At 40.5% G+C, this 16,030-nt stretch overlaps 2 protein-coding genes across 3 annotated transcripts in view; one reads left to right on the top strand and one right to left on the bottom strand.

The window, feature by feature from the left end:
• LOC142197886 (phospholipase A and acyltransferase 1-like) overlaps positions 1–16,030 on the bottom strand; it is a 188,118-nt gene that overhangs the window by 31,450 nt on the left and 140,638 nt on the right. Inside the window, exon 4 of the mRNA XM_075268558.1 lies at positions 6,126–6,175. Coding sequence (XP_075124659.1) covers positions 6,170–6,175 — 6 coding nt within the window. The 3' untranslated portion in view covers positions 6,126–6,169. The remainder of the gene's footprint in view (positions 1–6,125; positions 6,176–16,030) is intronic.
• LOC142197883 (putative cation-transporting ATPase 13A4) overlaps positions 1–16,030 on the top strand; it is a 96,370-nt gene that overhangs the window by 27,438 nt on the left and 52,902 nt on the right. For both annotated transcript variants that reach the window (XM_075268551.1, XM_075268550.1), the window contains exons 9-15: positions 4,552–4,683; positions 6,241–6,411; positions 7,974–8,131; positions 12,381–12,569; positions 13,802–13,863; positions 14,442–14,592; positions 14,698–14,772. In XM_075268551.1, the coding sequence (XP_075124652.1) occupies positions 4,552–4,683; positions 6,241–6,411; positions 7,974–8,131; positions 12,381–12,569; positions 13,802–13,863; positions 14,442–14,592; positions 14,698–14,772 (938 nt within the window). The remainder of the gene's footprint in view (positions 1–4,551; positions 4,684–6,240; positions 6,412–7,973; positions 8,132–12,380; positions 12,570–13,801; positions 13,864–14,441; positions 14,593–14,697; positions 14,773–16,030) is intronic.

The raw sequence follows: 16,030 nt of genomic DNA, 5'->3' as shown, positions 1-16,030 counted from the left end.
CTTATTGACTCGAGTATAAGCCTAGGGGGGAAATGCAGCAGCTACTAAATTTCAAAAATTAAAATAGCCGAGTTCTTGGGTGCAGTAGATGCTGGGGAAGGGGAGGGGGTGTTTTGGTGGTCTGTCTGCCCCTTCCCTGAGATTGGGCACTGGGTTTTTTACCCCCAGTTGGAATTCAGTCTGGCTGAATATAGGGTGTCTGCAGTGCTCCTATTAACCCCTTCCCGACGGAATAGAAGCACTGCAGGTACCCTATATTCAGTAGACCGGGCACTTTCAGACACAGGGATATCTAATGTGTATGTGTGTCACAGTCATTTTCTACTTTGAGGGCAAGTTCACACTAGTGCCCAATCTCCGTTACGCATAACGGTTTCGCCATGGGCAGCAGAAGACACTCACTGACAGACACTGAATGTCGGTTTCTGTCCTCTGCCGACAGAAAACGGAAACCTGCATAACGGAGATCAGGTGCTGTGAACCCGCCTTTATATGTATTTTAGGGAAAGGAGTGATTTAGAATTTTTATTTATTTTATTTTTTATTATATATATATATATTTTTTAAACCTGCAGTCATTTGATTGCAAGTCCCATAGACGGCAATACAAGTGTATTGCCGTCTATGGGAGATTCTCTACATTACTATTACGGCTGGTCATAGACCAGCCGTAATAGTAATATAGCGATGACAGGCCTGGGAGCCTTCATTAGGCTCCCCGCTGTCGTCGGAACAGGTTGGCTCCTGCGAGCTCGCTGCGCAGGAGACGGCCTGCAACTTTAAAGGTATGGGGCAGGCAGAAGGGGGGATAACATCTCCGGAGGGGGGGAAGACATCTCCGGAGGGCACCTCCGCTGGGAGATGCCAAAGCTTCTGCCTACAATCAGAGATTGCAGGCATAAGCTTCAGCATCTCTGCTGTAAGCATTACAGTGGAGGTGCCAGTTTCTATGGCGACCGCTCTGCAGAGCGGCGCCATTACATTTACAGACCCGGCATCCAGACATCGGGGCGGGTGCCGGGGCCCACAGCATCACCACGCTCTTGCCAGGAGCGTGGCGATGCTGTACATTAAAATCTGCAGAAGTACTTACGGTACTTCTGCTAGCAGGCTAGGAAGCAGCCACACACCGGGTGCGGGCCTGAGCTTACGTGGCCACGTCACCGGGTGTGTGATGGAGCGGTGGGGGGGCGGGGTCTGCTATCCTGGCCTGCTAGCAGAAAATTACCGTAATGACCCGAATATAAGCCGAGGAGCACTTTTTCAGCACAAAAACTGTGCTGAAAAACTCGGCTTATACTCGAGTATATACGGTATATGAAATACAGGCTGAATAACGGATGAACCTTCCTAGCAATGCTCAGTTATTGTGTTACTCGGGAGAAATTCACAACATATTTTCTGCTAAAAGTACATTAGCTTAATAAAATGTACTACAAAAATGCTTAAACTTCTCCCTGCACAATAGCAAAGAAAAGGAAAATGACAGTTACACTTTAATGGCAGAGCTAGAGAGAATACACTTATGGCTGAGATACCAAATAAAGAGCTACAGCCAAAAAGCACTGCAGAAAAGACCGCCACGGAAATGCATTGCATTTTTTTTTCCAACAGCTCTTTTCACAGAAAGTAAGCATATTTTTCCTTTGCAGACTTTCTGCTTCTATTACACCTACAGAAACCACCAGAGTTTCTGTAGGTATAATTGACATGCTGTGATTTACAAAAACCTGTCAGTTTTTGTAATCGCAGCATTTGTGCTGCAGATTTTTGCCTGCAATGTGTGCATGGGATTAGCCAGAATCCCATCTACATTGCAGATACTGTAATATGCCACGGCCAAAATGCTATATATTCAAATGGTGATCCATAATATATCTGGAAGGGTCCGACAGTTGGGACTTGATAATCAGCTATTCCAGGACAGTGCGGTTCCCGGTAATGTTTTCATGCTGAGAGCCATGATGCTCATTTGCCGTGCAAAGCATATGGGTGGCTTTAAGTACTGCAGAGTTGCCCCCCTTAAGTCTTTTTATGTCGATTGTGCAGCATGGCTCTCAGCATGTAAGGGCCCCTTCACACGGAGATTACGCTCCGTGTATTCTGTATACACTCCACTCATTTTGTTCATTTTACACGTGTAAAATGTAGTTAGCAATTCAGTGGCTTTTTGCACGCAAAAAGACACGCGCAGAAAGACGCACGTTATACGAACATGCCATTGAACTCAATGGCTAACTATATTTTACACATGTATTTTTACACATGTAAAATGTACAGAATACACAGAGCGTAAACTTCGTGTGAAGGGGCCCTCAGTAGAGATGAGCGAGTACTGTTCGGATCAGCCGATCCGAACAGCACGCACGCATTGAAATGAATGGAAGCACCTGGTACTTCCGCTTTCACGCCGGCCAGCCGCTTAACCCCCCGCGTTCCGGCTACGTCCATTCATTTCAATGCGTGCGTGCTGTTCGGATCGGCTGATCCGAACAGTACTCGCTCATCTCTAGCCCTCAGTATTACCAGAAACCATGCTGCCCTTGAACTACTGATCAGCAAGGGTCCAGGCTGTTGAACTCCTGCAAAATTAATATCGATAGCCTACCCTTTCGATTCATACCTTTTCATATATAAATGAATAAAAAATAACATAAGCACAATAGGCATCCCCAAGTATGAAAATGCCCAAACTGTTAAAATATAAAAAATATTTATCCTATATAGTCAACAATGTAGCAGAACAAAAATGCCCAGAGCTTTTCTCTTAGCATTTTTCACCCTTTTTGGGCGCAAACCAAGCAGAAACCCAGCGGACCCCATTATAGTCTATTTTTAATAGTCTTTAATAGTCTTTTTTAAGTGGATTAGATTCCATTTGTAGAGTCCGCTTGGGGACTACTCACTTTAGTTGAGGGAGAGGAGAGTGTGCCCCTGCTATAAACAAAAAAAAAAGATATATACGTACAAAAATCATAACACTTTATTCAAAAATTATCAATATAATAATAATAAAAAGCCACAAGATAGGAAAGGCAAATAAAAACATTTAAAAACAGACTAAGGCTGTATTCACACAGAGTAATGCCAGGCGTTTTTTGTGTGCTTTTTTCACATAGCGCCGCGTATACGTCGCGTTAACGCCGGGCAACGCCACCACAAAATAGCGCGGCGTTAACGCGGCGTACACGCGGCGCTATGTGCAAAAAGCACACAAAAAACGCCTGGCATTACTCTGTGTGAATACAGCCTAACACAGTTTTCACACCAGTGCTTAAACGCAGTTCGGGATTTTCGAACCTGAACCCGTTTAAAAAATGCAGAGAGAAAAGAAACGCATGCAGTGCTTTTCTCTTGCTATTTTCACCCTCTTTGGGCGGAAATTGGGCCAAAACCCATCGGACACCATTATAGTCTATAACAGGGTAACTGCTTTTAGACTTTTAGCTAATTAGATTTCAGTTCGGGGGTCCCCAAGCGGATCCCCTGAATGGAAACCCGAATGCAGGTGTGAACCTAGTGTTACCAAAATTACAGATTTCCATTTAGAAGTGTGAAGGAAACCTCGACTCTAAATGGTATTCTCCTTTAGTACCAGGTATAACATAAATAATCATACAAAAACGAAAAAACCACAGCGATTAACATAACCCCAAATACATCATCAATATAAGTGACATGAAGTATAAATAAAATAATAGCTTTAATACCACTTAGCCACGTTCTGCCTGGTAAAACTAGGGGAGAAGGCAGACTAAACGCCAAACATGTATTGTCCTCACCACCCTTTTATCATTCTAGTCTTATAATATTTCACATTGGTTGTTGGCTTCCTCCTTTGATCAGCTTAGGGGGCGTTCACACTACCATCGGTGTCCGTCCTAGTGTCCGCCCAAAATCTGGCACGGACATTAGGAGCGGACACTAGCTGAACCCGACATGTAGGGTTCTTCTGTCCGCTTGAGAAGTCGGACATCTTTACAAGCGGACAGGGAAAGATAGGCACGGAGTGCAAAAGAACGCACCCGATGCCCATTTAAATAAATGACAGGTGTCGCGGACACAGCTAGTGTCCGTTCCTAATGTCCGTGCCAGATTTTGAGCGGACACTAGGAGCGGACACTACCTGTCGGAAACCGACAGTAGTGTGAACGCCTCCTTACATTTAAAGTTTATGTTTATTTTTTTTTTTTTTGTCACTTAATCGGAAATAGTGACATTGTTATGAACTGCTGTGAACATAACATTCAATGTTCATAGTCTACTTGGCGTAGAAGAAGCTTCCAGCTGTAATGGTTTGTGAAATCTTTGCTGAACATGGCCATACACTACATAGTAGATTATACTTCAAACATATTTTATATCTTAGCATTATGGGTAAAACATATGACAGCAAAAAGACAGTAAGCAACCCCAAAATAAAACATAGGTAAAAAGTTTCTCATTATTATTTTATTTTTTTATTACTTATGTATAAGTTATTAGAGCATACTGACACATACACGTTACCAATGTTTTTCATGGTGTACTATATTAATCTATTTTTTCCAGTTGTTAAAGAGACTGAATCCAAATTTCTGGTACCAGGAGATGTGATAATTCTATCTGAGAAAAAATTTTACCTACCTTGTGATGCTTTATTGATATCCGGGGGATGTGTTATAAATGAGGGCATGCTTACAGGTACAGTACGATATAATTACAATAGGTTTCATATATTGAATTCCACCATAAATAATCTTTACCTGCAGAAACTTATACATTCTAGAATCCTTTTCTGTAGAAGATATATTTAACTCAGTGCATAATACATATTCTCATGCTTTTTGAAGAGAAGTACATTTAAAAAATAAAAAAAAGAAGGTTAAAACGGATATAAAGCCAAATAGTCATATATTAGTAATCATCTACAACAAATATCTAATACTTGTACTATTTCATGTACTAGTTGCATGTACAGTACTAGTTGCATGGCTCGATTCCTCACTTCTGTTTTGCATCTCACCAAGAATTTTTCTTTAAATTAAAAAAATTGTACCCCATTTACCCCCACCCATAAAAACCCAAAACACTGACTTCAGTTAATCTGCGGCCCCACGGGATATAAACGCTGCGGGAAAAATTGCGGCGTTTTACAGTCAGGCAAAGTGGATTGGATTGGAGTGGATTGGATTTACTTTGCAGGAAAATCTGCCATGCGGACACACCGCGATTTTCAAAATCATGTCAATTACACCTACGGAAATGCTTCGGTATCCCAATAAGTATAATTGTAACAAAGTCCGCAGAAGAAACCTCTGGGAACTTTCTGTTTAAAGCGCTGTGGGAAGAACCGTGATGTGTTGCCGCCACGTTTTTTCTCGCAGCGCTTTTTTTGCTGCAGGACATCCCGTGGGGCCTTCGCCTTATAGTATATTTTATGGGGTGTTCCTTCACCTGCATTGATTCACACTCTCTGTCTGTTTTCTTTAAAGGGGTGTCCCATCACAAGGATCCTATCTATACTGCTAGTTTATGTGGATTTAAGACTTTTCCTAAATGCATTGCTTTATCAAACCTGCTTTGTTTGGCCGCTATCTTATTTTATTCAATTCATTGTTTACACTCTGTTTCTATGGCCCTTGGGATTATCTGCTCATTTGTCAAGTGATGTAGCTGCCTGCTCTCAGGGGGGGAGGGGCTGGGAGCAGCTCTGAGCTGTTTGTGTCTTTTAAGTAGCTGAGCTTTTCCAGGATTTCTGAGCTCTTATCAGTCAGTTTAATTGAATTTGGCTGATAAGAGCTGATATAGGGAGTCCATTATCTCTGTATGTAATGCAAACTGACTCAAATCCAGCTCTGCTACATCAGCTTCACACTGTGGTAATTCATTTACAACCAATCGCATGCAAGTGAAACCCCACCCACCGATGTGCTGAGAAAAGCAGGAAGTGAAGAGAGCACAACAGCCTGCAGGTTAGTGAACAAGCGTCATGGGAATACCCCTTTAAAAGTGGCGAGAGGAGTACAGAAAGAAGAAAGTGGTGCATCTTTGGTGCAAAAAGGGCCATGTGCCAAAGATACAAAACATCTCCACACATCTATGTCAGCTTTTGGGAACAATAAATTATCAGATAAAAGGCTTACACTTCTAGTTCTTCAGAGATCATTTCTCAGCAGTAGTTACAGCCTCAAATCTGTAATAGAAAGAAAACTAAATAAAACCTGCTGTCTTCTCGCTGACATGATTATTTTCTTTAAGGTGAAAGTGTTCCTGTGACAAAAGTACCTCTACCAAATGTAGATAATAGAATTCCATGGAAACTGCACAGTGGAGAAAATTTCCGAACACACATGCTATATTGTGGAACAGAAGTGATAAAGACAAAACCCCCTCCCGATGGCTCTGTTAAAGCTCTGGTTTTACAAACAGGTAAGAGTGCATTCTATACAATATCACAAGGACTGTGTAACTGGTTAGTCCAGCTAGTATAATTTTCCCAAGTGTGATGCAATGGGGAAAAACATATGCTACATTCATTTTTCTTTCATTTCCTTATGTGATGTATATGTGTGTGTGTGTATCTATATATATTTTTGCATTATTAGGGTGGAATTTTAAAAACGTACACTAAGTAACCTGGTCAAAGGTTACTGTAACTAGATACATTTTACTCAAAATTAGCACAATGGTCATTGTCTATTTAAGCCTTGTACAGCATATGGAGAACCCTATTAAAATCACAGTTCAGGATCTGCCATGAGTATCAGAAGGTACCATATGTGGTAAGAATGCTATTGTACACCTGCAACGTTGCTACAACAATAATGTAATAACCAGCAAATCCAATACATACAGGGAAACTTTGTTACTTCACATAAATCAGAACGTCCGTTCATTTGGAAAATCCTGAATTCTTGTGATTCTCTGATGGTAAATTATCCAGCAGCTCTAGTTAATATATAAACATATACACCTATGTACACTTTCGGTAACTCTTTAAGCTTATATTTCCTGGTACTAATTACGGTAGGTCCCACCTCAGCCTACATTCCTACATTATTCACACAGAGCACATTTGTTGCAAACATTTCTGATAGTGTTACTAAAATCTAGATAAAATCTCTGTAAATTCATGTAGCTACAGACACAAGCCTATTCACACGTATGGGATTGTAGTCACAGAAATGTCTGTAACAAGTTCTGCAATGTGTAAACAAACCCTGATTGTTCAAAACTTAGAGTTTCCTTGTGATAAAAATGTGTCCGCAGGTGATTGATGTTAGGCCTGGTTCACATCTGCGTTCGGTAATCTGTTCGGGGGACTCCCCCAAACGGACTGTTGAATGCATTGGCAAGCAGTGAGCTTATGAAAGCACACGTACTCCATAGTCTAGAATGGGGTCCGTGTGCTTTCCGTATGGTATCCACACAGAATATGCGGACAGAAAAGTACTTCATGATCTACTTTCCTCTCCGCATGACTTGTGCAAAGACCGCGTGGAAAGCACACAGACCCCATTATAGTCTATGGAGTCTGTGTGCTTTCATCACTTGCCAATGTGTTCAGTAGTCCGTTCGGGGGTCCCCAGGCAGATTTCCTGAATGGATTACTGATCACAGATGTGAACCAAGCCTTAGGTATCTGGTCAGCACTTGACCTCTTAAGCTCTATAGGGCGTCTGCAGAAGGCTAAGTACAATGCTTGACTATATCTGGCAGTCCCATAGAGTTCGAATAGAGCTAGAGTGAACATACTCCACTTCTGATCCATACAAACATCAGGGCACAGACTCTTCATTCTTGAGGTCAGCGTCTGAGTGGTGGTTGGATACTCATTGATCAGACAGTTTGGAGGATCTACTGCGCTAACTTTATTTATTATCACCATTTATTATCTTTCAGTTCACATGTATGTTTGAAATTCATTCAGATTCAGTAAATGAATACTTTACTATTGAGCATCTTTTCCAATTTAAAATCTTTAATTCTAGGTTTCAATACTGCAAAGGGGGATCTAATACGTTCAATTCTCTATCCAAAACCCATGAATTTTAAGCTTCATCGAGAGGTGATGAAGGTGCTGGTTGGATTAATGGTACTTTCTGTTATTGGAGTTATTTATACAGTTGTGATTCTTTCAATGAGTGGGGTAAGTCATTTTTCTGTTATGCCTCATCTTTTACTTTTTGTACTTTTGTAAGAATGGTATGAACCATAAAACTATGTGCCAGTTTTGTTGCAAAAAGTTGTGCCTTTTTCATTTCTGCACCAAGGGGCCTCTGTCAAGCACTGGCACCCCTGCAAATGTGGTTGCAGGCTGCCATTGCCATTACCTACTAGTCGGGGACCTGACAAAGGCCTCTGTCAGCAGAGTATGTCTATTGGACCATGCCTGCCAGTTTTTTACTGACAACACATTACACTCTGCTATATAAGTAGTGCAATGTATTGGCAAGCTATCAAATAATCACCTAGCAAAGTTTAATAATGTTTATTTTTTAAAAAATGTAAAAAATAAAATCACAATTCCCCTCAGAAATGTTTTAATACATAGTTACATAGTACAGTTAAAAAAAGACATATACTGTAAAATCAATTGCATTTGGAAGAAAAAATCCCATATAAATCACTGTTATCGTGTTGATGCAGAGAATTAATTTGTCATTTTGGTTATGTTGACCTGTGAATGGTCAAAAATGTATTTTTATTTGGAAATTGTTAGTGACAGTTAATGAATAAGGTACACTTATATAAGTACGGGAGCCTTCACATGGAGTATACGCTCCGCTCATTCTGAACGTAAAACTCGTTTAGAATGAGTGCGTAAAAACCAGCTTCCATATGCGCATGTCACATCGAAAGCAATAGGTACAAAAGCCTCCCATTGATTTCAATGGGTAGCGCTCATATGCCGGCACCCATTCAAGTCAATGGGAGCTGGTTTTTACTCGCTCATTCTGAACGAGTTTTACGTTCAGAATGAGCGGAGCGTATACTCTGTGTGAAGGCTCATAATCATGCCATTAAACACTACAACTTTTCTTGCAAAAAAAAAAAAAAAAAATCCCTATACAACAATAAAGAAAGTAGAAAAAAAATATTTGGTCATTAAGACCTAAAACAGGTTGTTCACTAAGTACAAAACCAGCCTTCCCCAATCTGAAAATCTGACAGATGGCAGTCCAGGGCTTATAACTGAGATTTACAAAACAATATCCACACAGATAGATGCATGAAAAGTTTTCATTTGCAGCATTCCCAATATTTTGCAATGTAAAGAATACATTTCATGGCTAATCAATTGTAAAGTTACTTGTTGATTTACTATTGCAGCAGGTTCAGACTAAAATCTGCATTAGGCCGGGCTCTACGTGTAAACGAATCCTATTCACACTTTGTGGAAAAATACGTACAGCAGACACACTGTGATTTCCAAAACCATTCAGTTTTGGAAAACACAGCATGTCAATTATACCTATGGAGACATCAAAAGGTTTCCCTGTAGATATAACTGAAGTAGAAAGTCCACAGAGAAAAACATTCAGAACTTTCTGTGAAAAGCGTTGTGGGAAAAAAACACCATGCGTTTCCAACAGCGCTTTTTTGCTGTGGCCTGCTATGTGGGGCCTTAGCCTTATAAAAAAAGAACAGAAGAAACATAAGAAAGCTTTCAATGTTTTTAGTTTAAATCACTCCATGGTCTAAAAGGATGTGTGTAAGGGAATTGCTAGGACAGCAATTCCCCAGTAACTGTTAAAACCCTGGGACGGGGCACAAGAGACAGTGAGCCCTAAGCTGAAGCCCCCAACTTTCCCTTCCTATTGCCAGGCCCTATCCTAGGTAATAGGCGACAACCACGAAGACAGTCCCTCCCTGAATACGTGAAACACAAAACGCAGAGAAGACGAACAACAACAACGGAAGGTCAGCTAGGCAGGGGTCAGTAACAGTAGAGCGATGAAGTGCCGAATCTGAGTCAAAAGAATAGTCAATGAGGAAAGCCAAAGGTCAAGGATAATAGTATAAGCAAAACAGGAACACTAAGAGCAGGTATGCACACGGCAATAGCAAGCATTGGTGTGAATGGGAACCAAGGCTAAATATGGAGGAAGAACCCGCCCCTGGAGTTGACAGGAAGGCAGGCTGTCAATCACAGGGCAAGGCCAGATTAACCACTTAATGGACAGAGGCAACATTGGCAGAAGACGGGTGTGGTGCAAATGCAATCACAGAACTAGAACCAAGTTCATACAGTGCGACCAAAAACTTTAATCCAAGAACCAAACTGCACCCGCCTCCTGCGCCGTAGCACACGAGCAGAGGGTAGTGCAGTGACCCGAACAGGCAGAGATGTTACAATGTGTTAATCTAACATAGTATCAACAAATTCTCTAAACCTCTTTAAGATTATCAAATTCTGTATGATATCAAGACTGCATTATTAGCTATAAAATATTCTGAAACATCACTAGTTAAAAACAAGTTTAGGCGTTGTATTGGGAGCAGTTAGTACTGCAAATAAAAAGCTAATTTCCAACTGTATTTTTACCTAGTGATATATCCAGTTATAGTGTCCTATATAGTTATAGTTATGCTATATAGTGTTATGAAAACTTTTACACAAAACCAAGAGATAAATCGTCTCTCAGGTGGATAAAGCAGATGAAAGCTTATTTAGAGTTAAGGTTACAGCAAAAGAGTATTAAAGATAGAGATAGTAAATGAAGAAAAGAGACTTCTGAAAGAGCGGAAAAGTCTGGCAAATATCCTAAAAGACGGGTTCTTAAACCAAATTTCTGGCAGCCAGCCATCAGAGCATCCTCTTGAAACCAACGTCACTCTCATAGGACAATTAGCATAATTATATTTGTGTCTTATAGTCAACTCTAAAGAAAATTATGTGACCTAAATATCAGACCTGCCCCACTTCAAGGCAGCCCTTATCAAATTATTTTGACTCATCTATCTAAACAATGTGTCTGGACTTGTTCATATGGCAAGGCCAGATATTAAAATGTCAGCAATAAAGGAATTAGTATTGTAAATATATACCGTGGAATTACAATATGATGATATAATATATCATCCTGGTGATAGGCTGTGATGACATCATCACAGGTCCTTGAAAAAACTTCCACTAGCTATGCGGGCCGGATAGAAGCAGTCAGAGGGCCGGATGTGGCCCGCGGGCCGTACATTGCCCAGGTCTGGACTACAGGTACTCAGGACAGACTCTTCCTGGCAATATTTACAGCCTGTTGTCTATTAAAAGAACGTTAGAGAGGTTAGTAAAGTATATTACAAAAAACATTCACAAAACACTTCCCTACACAATAGCGCATAAATAAAATGGAAGTTACACTTTAATATATAATAAATTATATTATAACATTTACCAATAAGATCTTTTCTAGTCCTGGATACTAGTGTCTTCTGGTTCCCCTCAGGTCTGTCTATATACCAGACATCACTGATATTTCATCAATAACGTAATGTGTAGAGAAACAATCATCAGAGTAGGACTGGAACAGAATTCCAGAATATTACATAGTTTCCCATTTTCACAGCCTATTTTGAGATATTTTTATGATTGCTAGACAAACCCATTAAACATTCCATCTTTAAAGGGATTCTATCATTGTGAAAACTCATTTTTTCTAAGCATATATTTGCATAGCCCTTAGAAAGTCTATTCCACACATACCTTTTGTATGTTAATCCTCCAAGCCATTTTTTAATTAGCCCACTTTTATTCTTACAGTAATTAGCCAGTATTGAACACTGGAAGTTCAGTGAGCACTGTGTGCAGTGTGTACACAGAGGGGGAGGTGAGAGCAGGGAGGCTGATGAGTCATGACCAGCAGCAGCCTGTGCTGTACACACAGCACTGAACTTCCGATGCTCCATGCTGGTTTATTAGCATATCAATAAACGCGGGCTAATTCAAAATCAGCTGAGAGGATTACTAAATAAAAGGTATGTCTGGAATAGCCTTTCTAAAGGTTGTGCTTAGTTAAAAATGAGTTTTCTCAATAATAGAATCCCTTTAAAAACTTGCATCATTATTCTACCCAATTTCCAATACCTTGTCCTGCAAAATATTTCTACCCATTTTTTTAACAGTCTTTCTATCCATCACAATAGAAACTCAAAATACAGTAGAAACTATTACTGTAGTGCATAATGCATGGACTTCCTGAATGGTTGATCAAGTTGATTTCTTTAACTTTTATTACCATAAATTCCATAAATTGCTCCTTTTGCTTATATCATTCATGAGTTTATTTGTATGGTAGCTAGCTCTGTGACATCCTTTTTGAGATTGGCAGTATAACTTAGTTGTGCCTAATGATATTATGTATTAGTTACATTTCTTTTTACATACATTCATTTTATAGGCGACAACAAAGGATTTGGTTATCATGGTTCTTATTATGGCCACTGTTGCAGTTCCAGTCTCTCTGCCTCCAGCATTGACCATCTGCACCCTCTACTCACAAACCCGTTTAAAAAAGCAAGGAATATTTTGCATCAGCCCTCAACGGATTATTGTTTGCGGACAGTTAAACCTTGTCTGTTTCGATAAAGTATGTGGTGGTTCTTTTATATTGGATGTGTTATTATGTTATATTGTATATCCTGTACAGCGGTGGTCCCCAACCTTTTTTCCATCAGGGACCAGTTTCAGCAAGACAATTTTTCTACGGTGGGGGCGGGAAGGGGTGTGGTTGGGGCGGAGTTAAGCATGGGGGTGTAGATTAGAATCATGTACAAATGAAAACACAAGAGAAAGTACAAACTGACGGACACTGCAGGTTATGAAGATGGCTACTGATGACAGACACTGTTATGGAGATGGATACTGATGACGGATATCACTCCTAATGCTGCTATTAACTTCACTACAGCTACATTACACGTCACAAGGACAAGTGACGTGTAATGTAGTTGCCCAAAGTTTGGTAGACGAGTGCGGGGTGGAACCGCTGCATGTCCTGCATAGTACTAGAATCCCAGACATACAGCGGATCCTGGCTCAACCTCGCACTTTGCCCACCTTATACCGATGAGCAACAACCAAGCGTCAGTGTTGTGGAGCAGCTGATGACTGGTGCAACAAGCCCCGCGGCCCGGTACTGGTCCGTGAACTGGCGGCTGGGGACCCCTGATGTACAGTGTCCTCAATGAATAATTTCCTTACAAACTGTGTAATTTTTTTATTTATAAGGGTTGTAGTATAAAGAAACACCTGGTCATATGCCCTACCAAGGACTATGGGTGTCCCCGAGGGGTTTGTTAGTTTGGATCCTCCATCCATAATCCAGAATGCCAGAGCGGGAATGTTTCTACATAAAATAGTCATTTATTATGTGTTCCAACCACAGTAAAAATGTATAGTCATTTGTGGCTTTTCCAGATCATTGCTGGGGTTAGAGAAGTTAGGGTCCGTTCACACGGAGGAAAATGGTGATGAATTTGGTGTGGAATTTCAGTGCTGAAAAAAAAGCAGAAAAATGAACCCATTGAAGTCAATGGGAGGCTTTTTTTTCAGCGCTGAAATTTCACACCAAATTCTTCACCATTTTCTTCCATGTGAATGGACCCTTAGACCTGTGAAAACCAGCTGATGCTTAGTGGAAATTCTTTTTGGAATGGAATTTAGCAATAGTTATCCAGTTTGTTCTATGCAGCAAACTAATTAGATAAAACAATAGTAAAAGCATATATCTACTAATTCATTTTGCAGTAAGAAATCGTTAACAATATGAATGTGCTATGGATGCTTAGAAGTACAGACTTTCATGTTTTCTTTACTCAGACAGGTACATTAACTGAAGATGGCTTAGATTTATGGGGCATCGTTCCTTCCCAAGGAAACAGGTAGGATTATTTTGACCTGTTTCTATGTTTGGAAAATACCATATTTAATGACAGTATAAAAACACAGTAATGTAGTGAGGAGGAATGGATCTGACCCATATTTCTAGCAATTACTGGGGGCTTCAGTGGTGTGGCTCACAGTATTGAGACACCTAACCTGTGGATAGCTAATAAAATGATGATTGTTGAAAACCCCTTTTAACTTATATAAAACAAAAAATTATTTTGAGACTAAGGCCCCACTTAGCAAAACGCAACACAAACACATCAGATTCTTTTCCACAGCGTTTTTCATTGTGTTTTCACTAAGTTTTTCTCTGTAGACTTTCTGCCCATATTATACCTATAGGGAAAATGTCAGCTTTCACACGGTATAATTAACATGCTGCAATTTTCAAAAACGTGGGTGTTCTTGAAAGCGCAGCTTTTTTTCTGCAATGTGTGGATGGGATTAGCCAGGATCCTATTCACTTTGCAGGTACTGTAAAACGCAACATATTGTGCCACAGCATTTCCACAGCGGCAAAAACGCTGCATTTTCGTGGGGCTTCAGCCTTAACATATTTCTTGTCTATCAGTTTCCAGGAAGCATTGTTCTTTACACCTGGCTGTACTTTACCTTGGAGTCCCTTGGTTGGAGCAATGGCCTGTTGTCATTCATTAGTTCTAATGGATGGAAAAGTACATGGAGATCCACTAGATATGAAGATGTTTGAAGGAACTGGCTGGGTAATATAACACCAATGACTGTGCTATGGAATTGGATTATCTAACAAACACAAATCATCAAACTTATTTCTAATCTCTAATTTATATGTTCAAAATTTTCCTTAGGAACTTGGAGAATCCAAAACAAATGGAAAATATAGTTCATATTCTATTGTTACACCAGGAACACGGACACTAGATGTAAGTTATGTGGAAATATAATCATGTAAGAAGTACTTGGTAAGGATTAGAGATGAGCGAACAGTGAAATATTCGAGATTCGATATTCGTTTCGAGTAGAGCCTCAATATTCGACTACTCAATCGAATATTGAATCCCATTATAGTCTATGGGAAAAAATCCTCATTTCAGGGGAAACCACGAATAGCAGGAAGAGTGTTTAGGAGGAGCGCTGTGCAGTTAAATCGCACGGACCCTATTATAGTCTATGGGGACCGTGCGCTTTAACTGCACAGCGCATGCAGTTGCGCTGATAAAAAGTCAGCTCCCTCATAACAGCAAGCTGCCAGCTCTCCTAGCAAGGACGAGCTTGCAGCAGAACCAGCATTGATTTGCTGCAGACTCGTCCTTGCTAGTCGGGAGAGCTGGCAGCTTGCTGTTATGAGCGAGCTTACTGATTCTCATAGGAATGAATAGACCAGCATTGATTGGCCGGTGTACAGCATTCGGCCAATCAACTCTGGTCCTGCCGGAGGTTCGTCTGTGAGGAGGCAGAGTCTAAGATCGGACCACACCAGTCTCCATTGTGGTCCGATTTTAGACTCTGCCTCCTCACAGACGAACCTCCGGCAGGACTAGCGTTGATTGGCCGAATGCTGTACACTGGCCAATCAATACTGGTCTATTCATTCTTATGAGAAAGAGAGTCAGCTCCCTCATAACAGCAAGCTGCCAGCTCTCCTGATTAGCAAGGACAAGCCTGCTTCAAAATCAGCGTTGATTGGCTGAATGCTATACACTGTATAGCATTCGGCCAATTAACGCTGGCTCTGAATAGAATATTTACTGTGAATAGATAGTAGTATTTGATCGAATACGAGTATTTCGAATACCGTAGTATTCGATCAAATACCTACTTGATCGAATACTACTTGCTCATCTCTAGTAAGGATATCTTTACATTTGCATTTTGTTCAATTGAGAATACCAAAAAGGCAGCACTAGTTTTGTTGGCTATTCCCACGTGTTAGGGAGAAAAAATGAAATTCAAATGATAGAATCCCTTTAAATAGGGGCCACACGGTGGCTCAGTGGTTAGCACTGCAGCCTTGCAGCGCTGGAGTCCTGGTGTTCAAATCCCACCAAGGACATAAAAAAAACCATCTGCAAGGAGTTTGTATGTTCTCCCCATGTTTGCATGGATTTCCATCCCATATTCCAAAAAAGACATACTGATAGGGAAAAATGTACATTGTGAGCTCTATGTGGGGCTCACAAT

Source organism: Leptodactylus fuscus, chromosome 3 (assembly GCF_031893055.1).
Source record: "Leptodactylus fuscus isolate aLepFus1 chromosome 3, aLepFus1.hap2, whole genome shotgun sequence".
NCBI classification, from domain to species: Eukaryota; Metazoa; Chordata; class Amphibia; order Anura; family Leptodactylidae; genus Leptodactylus; species Leptodactylus fuscus.
The sequence above is the reverse complement of the archived record's forward strand: the minus strand, read 5'-3'. Positions and strand labels throughout refer to the sequence as shown.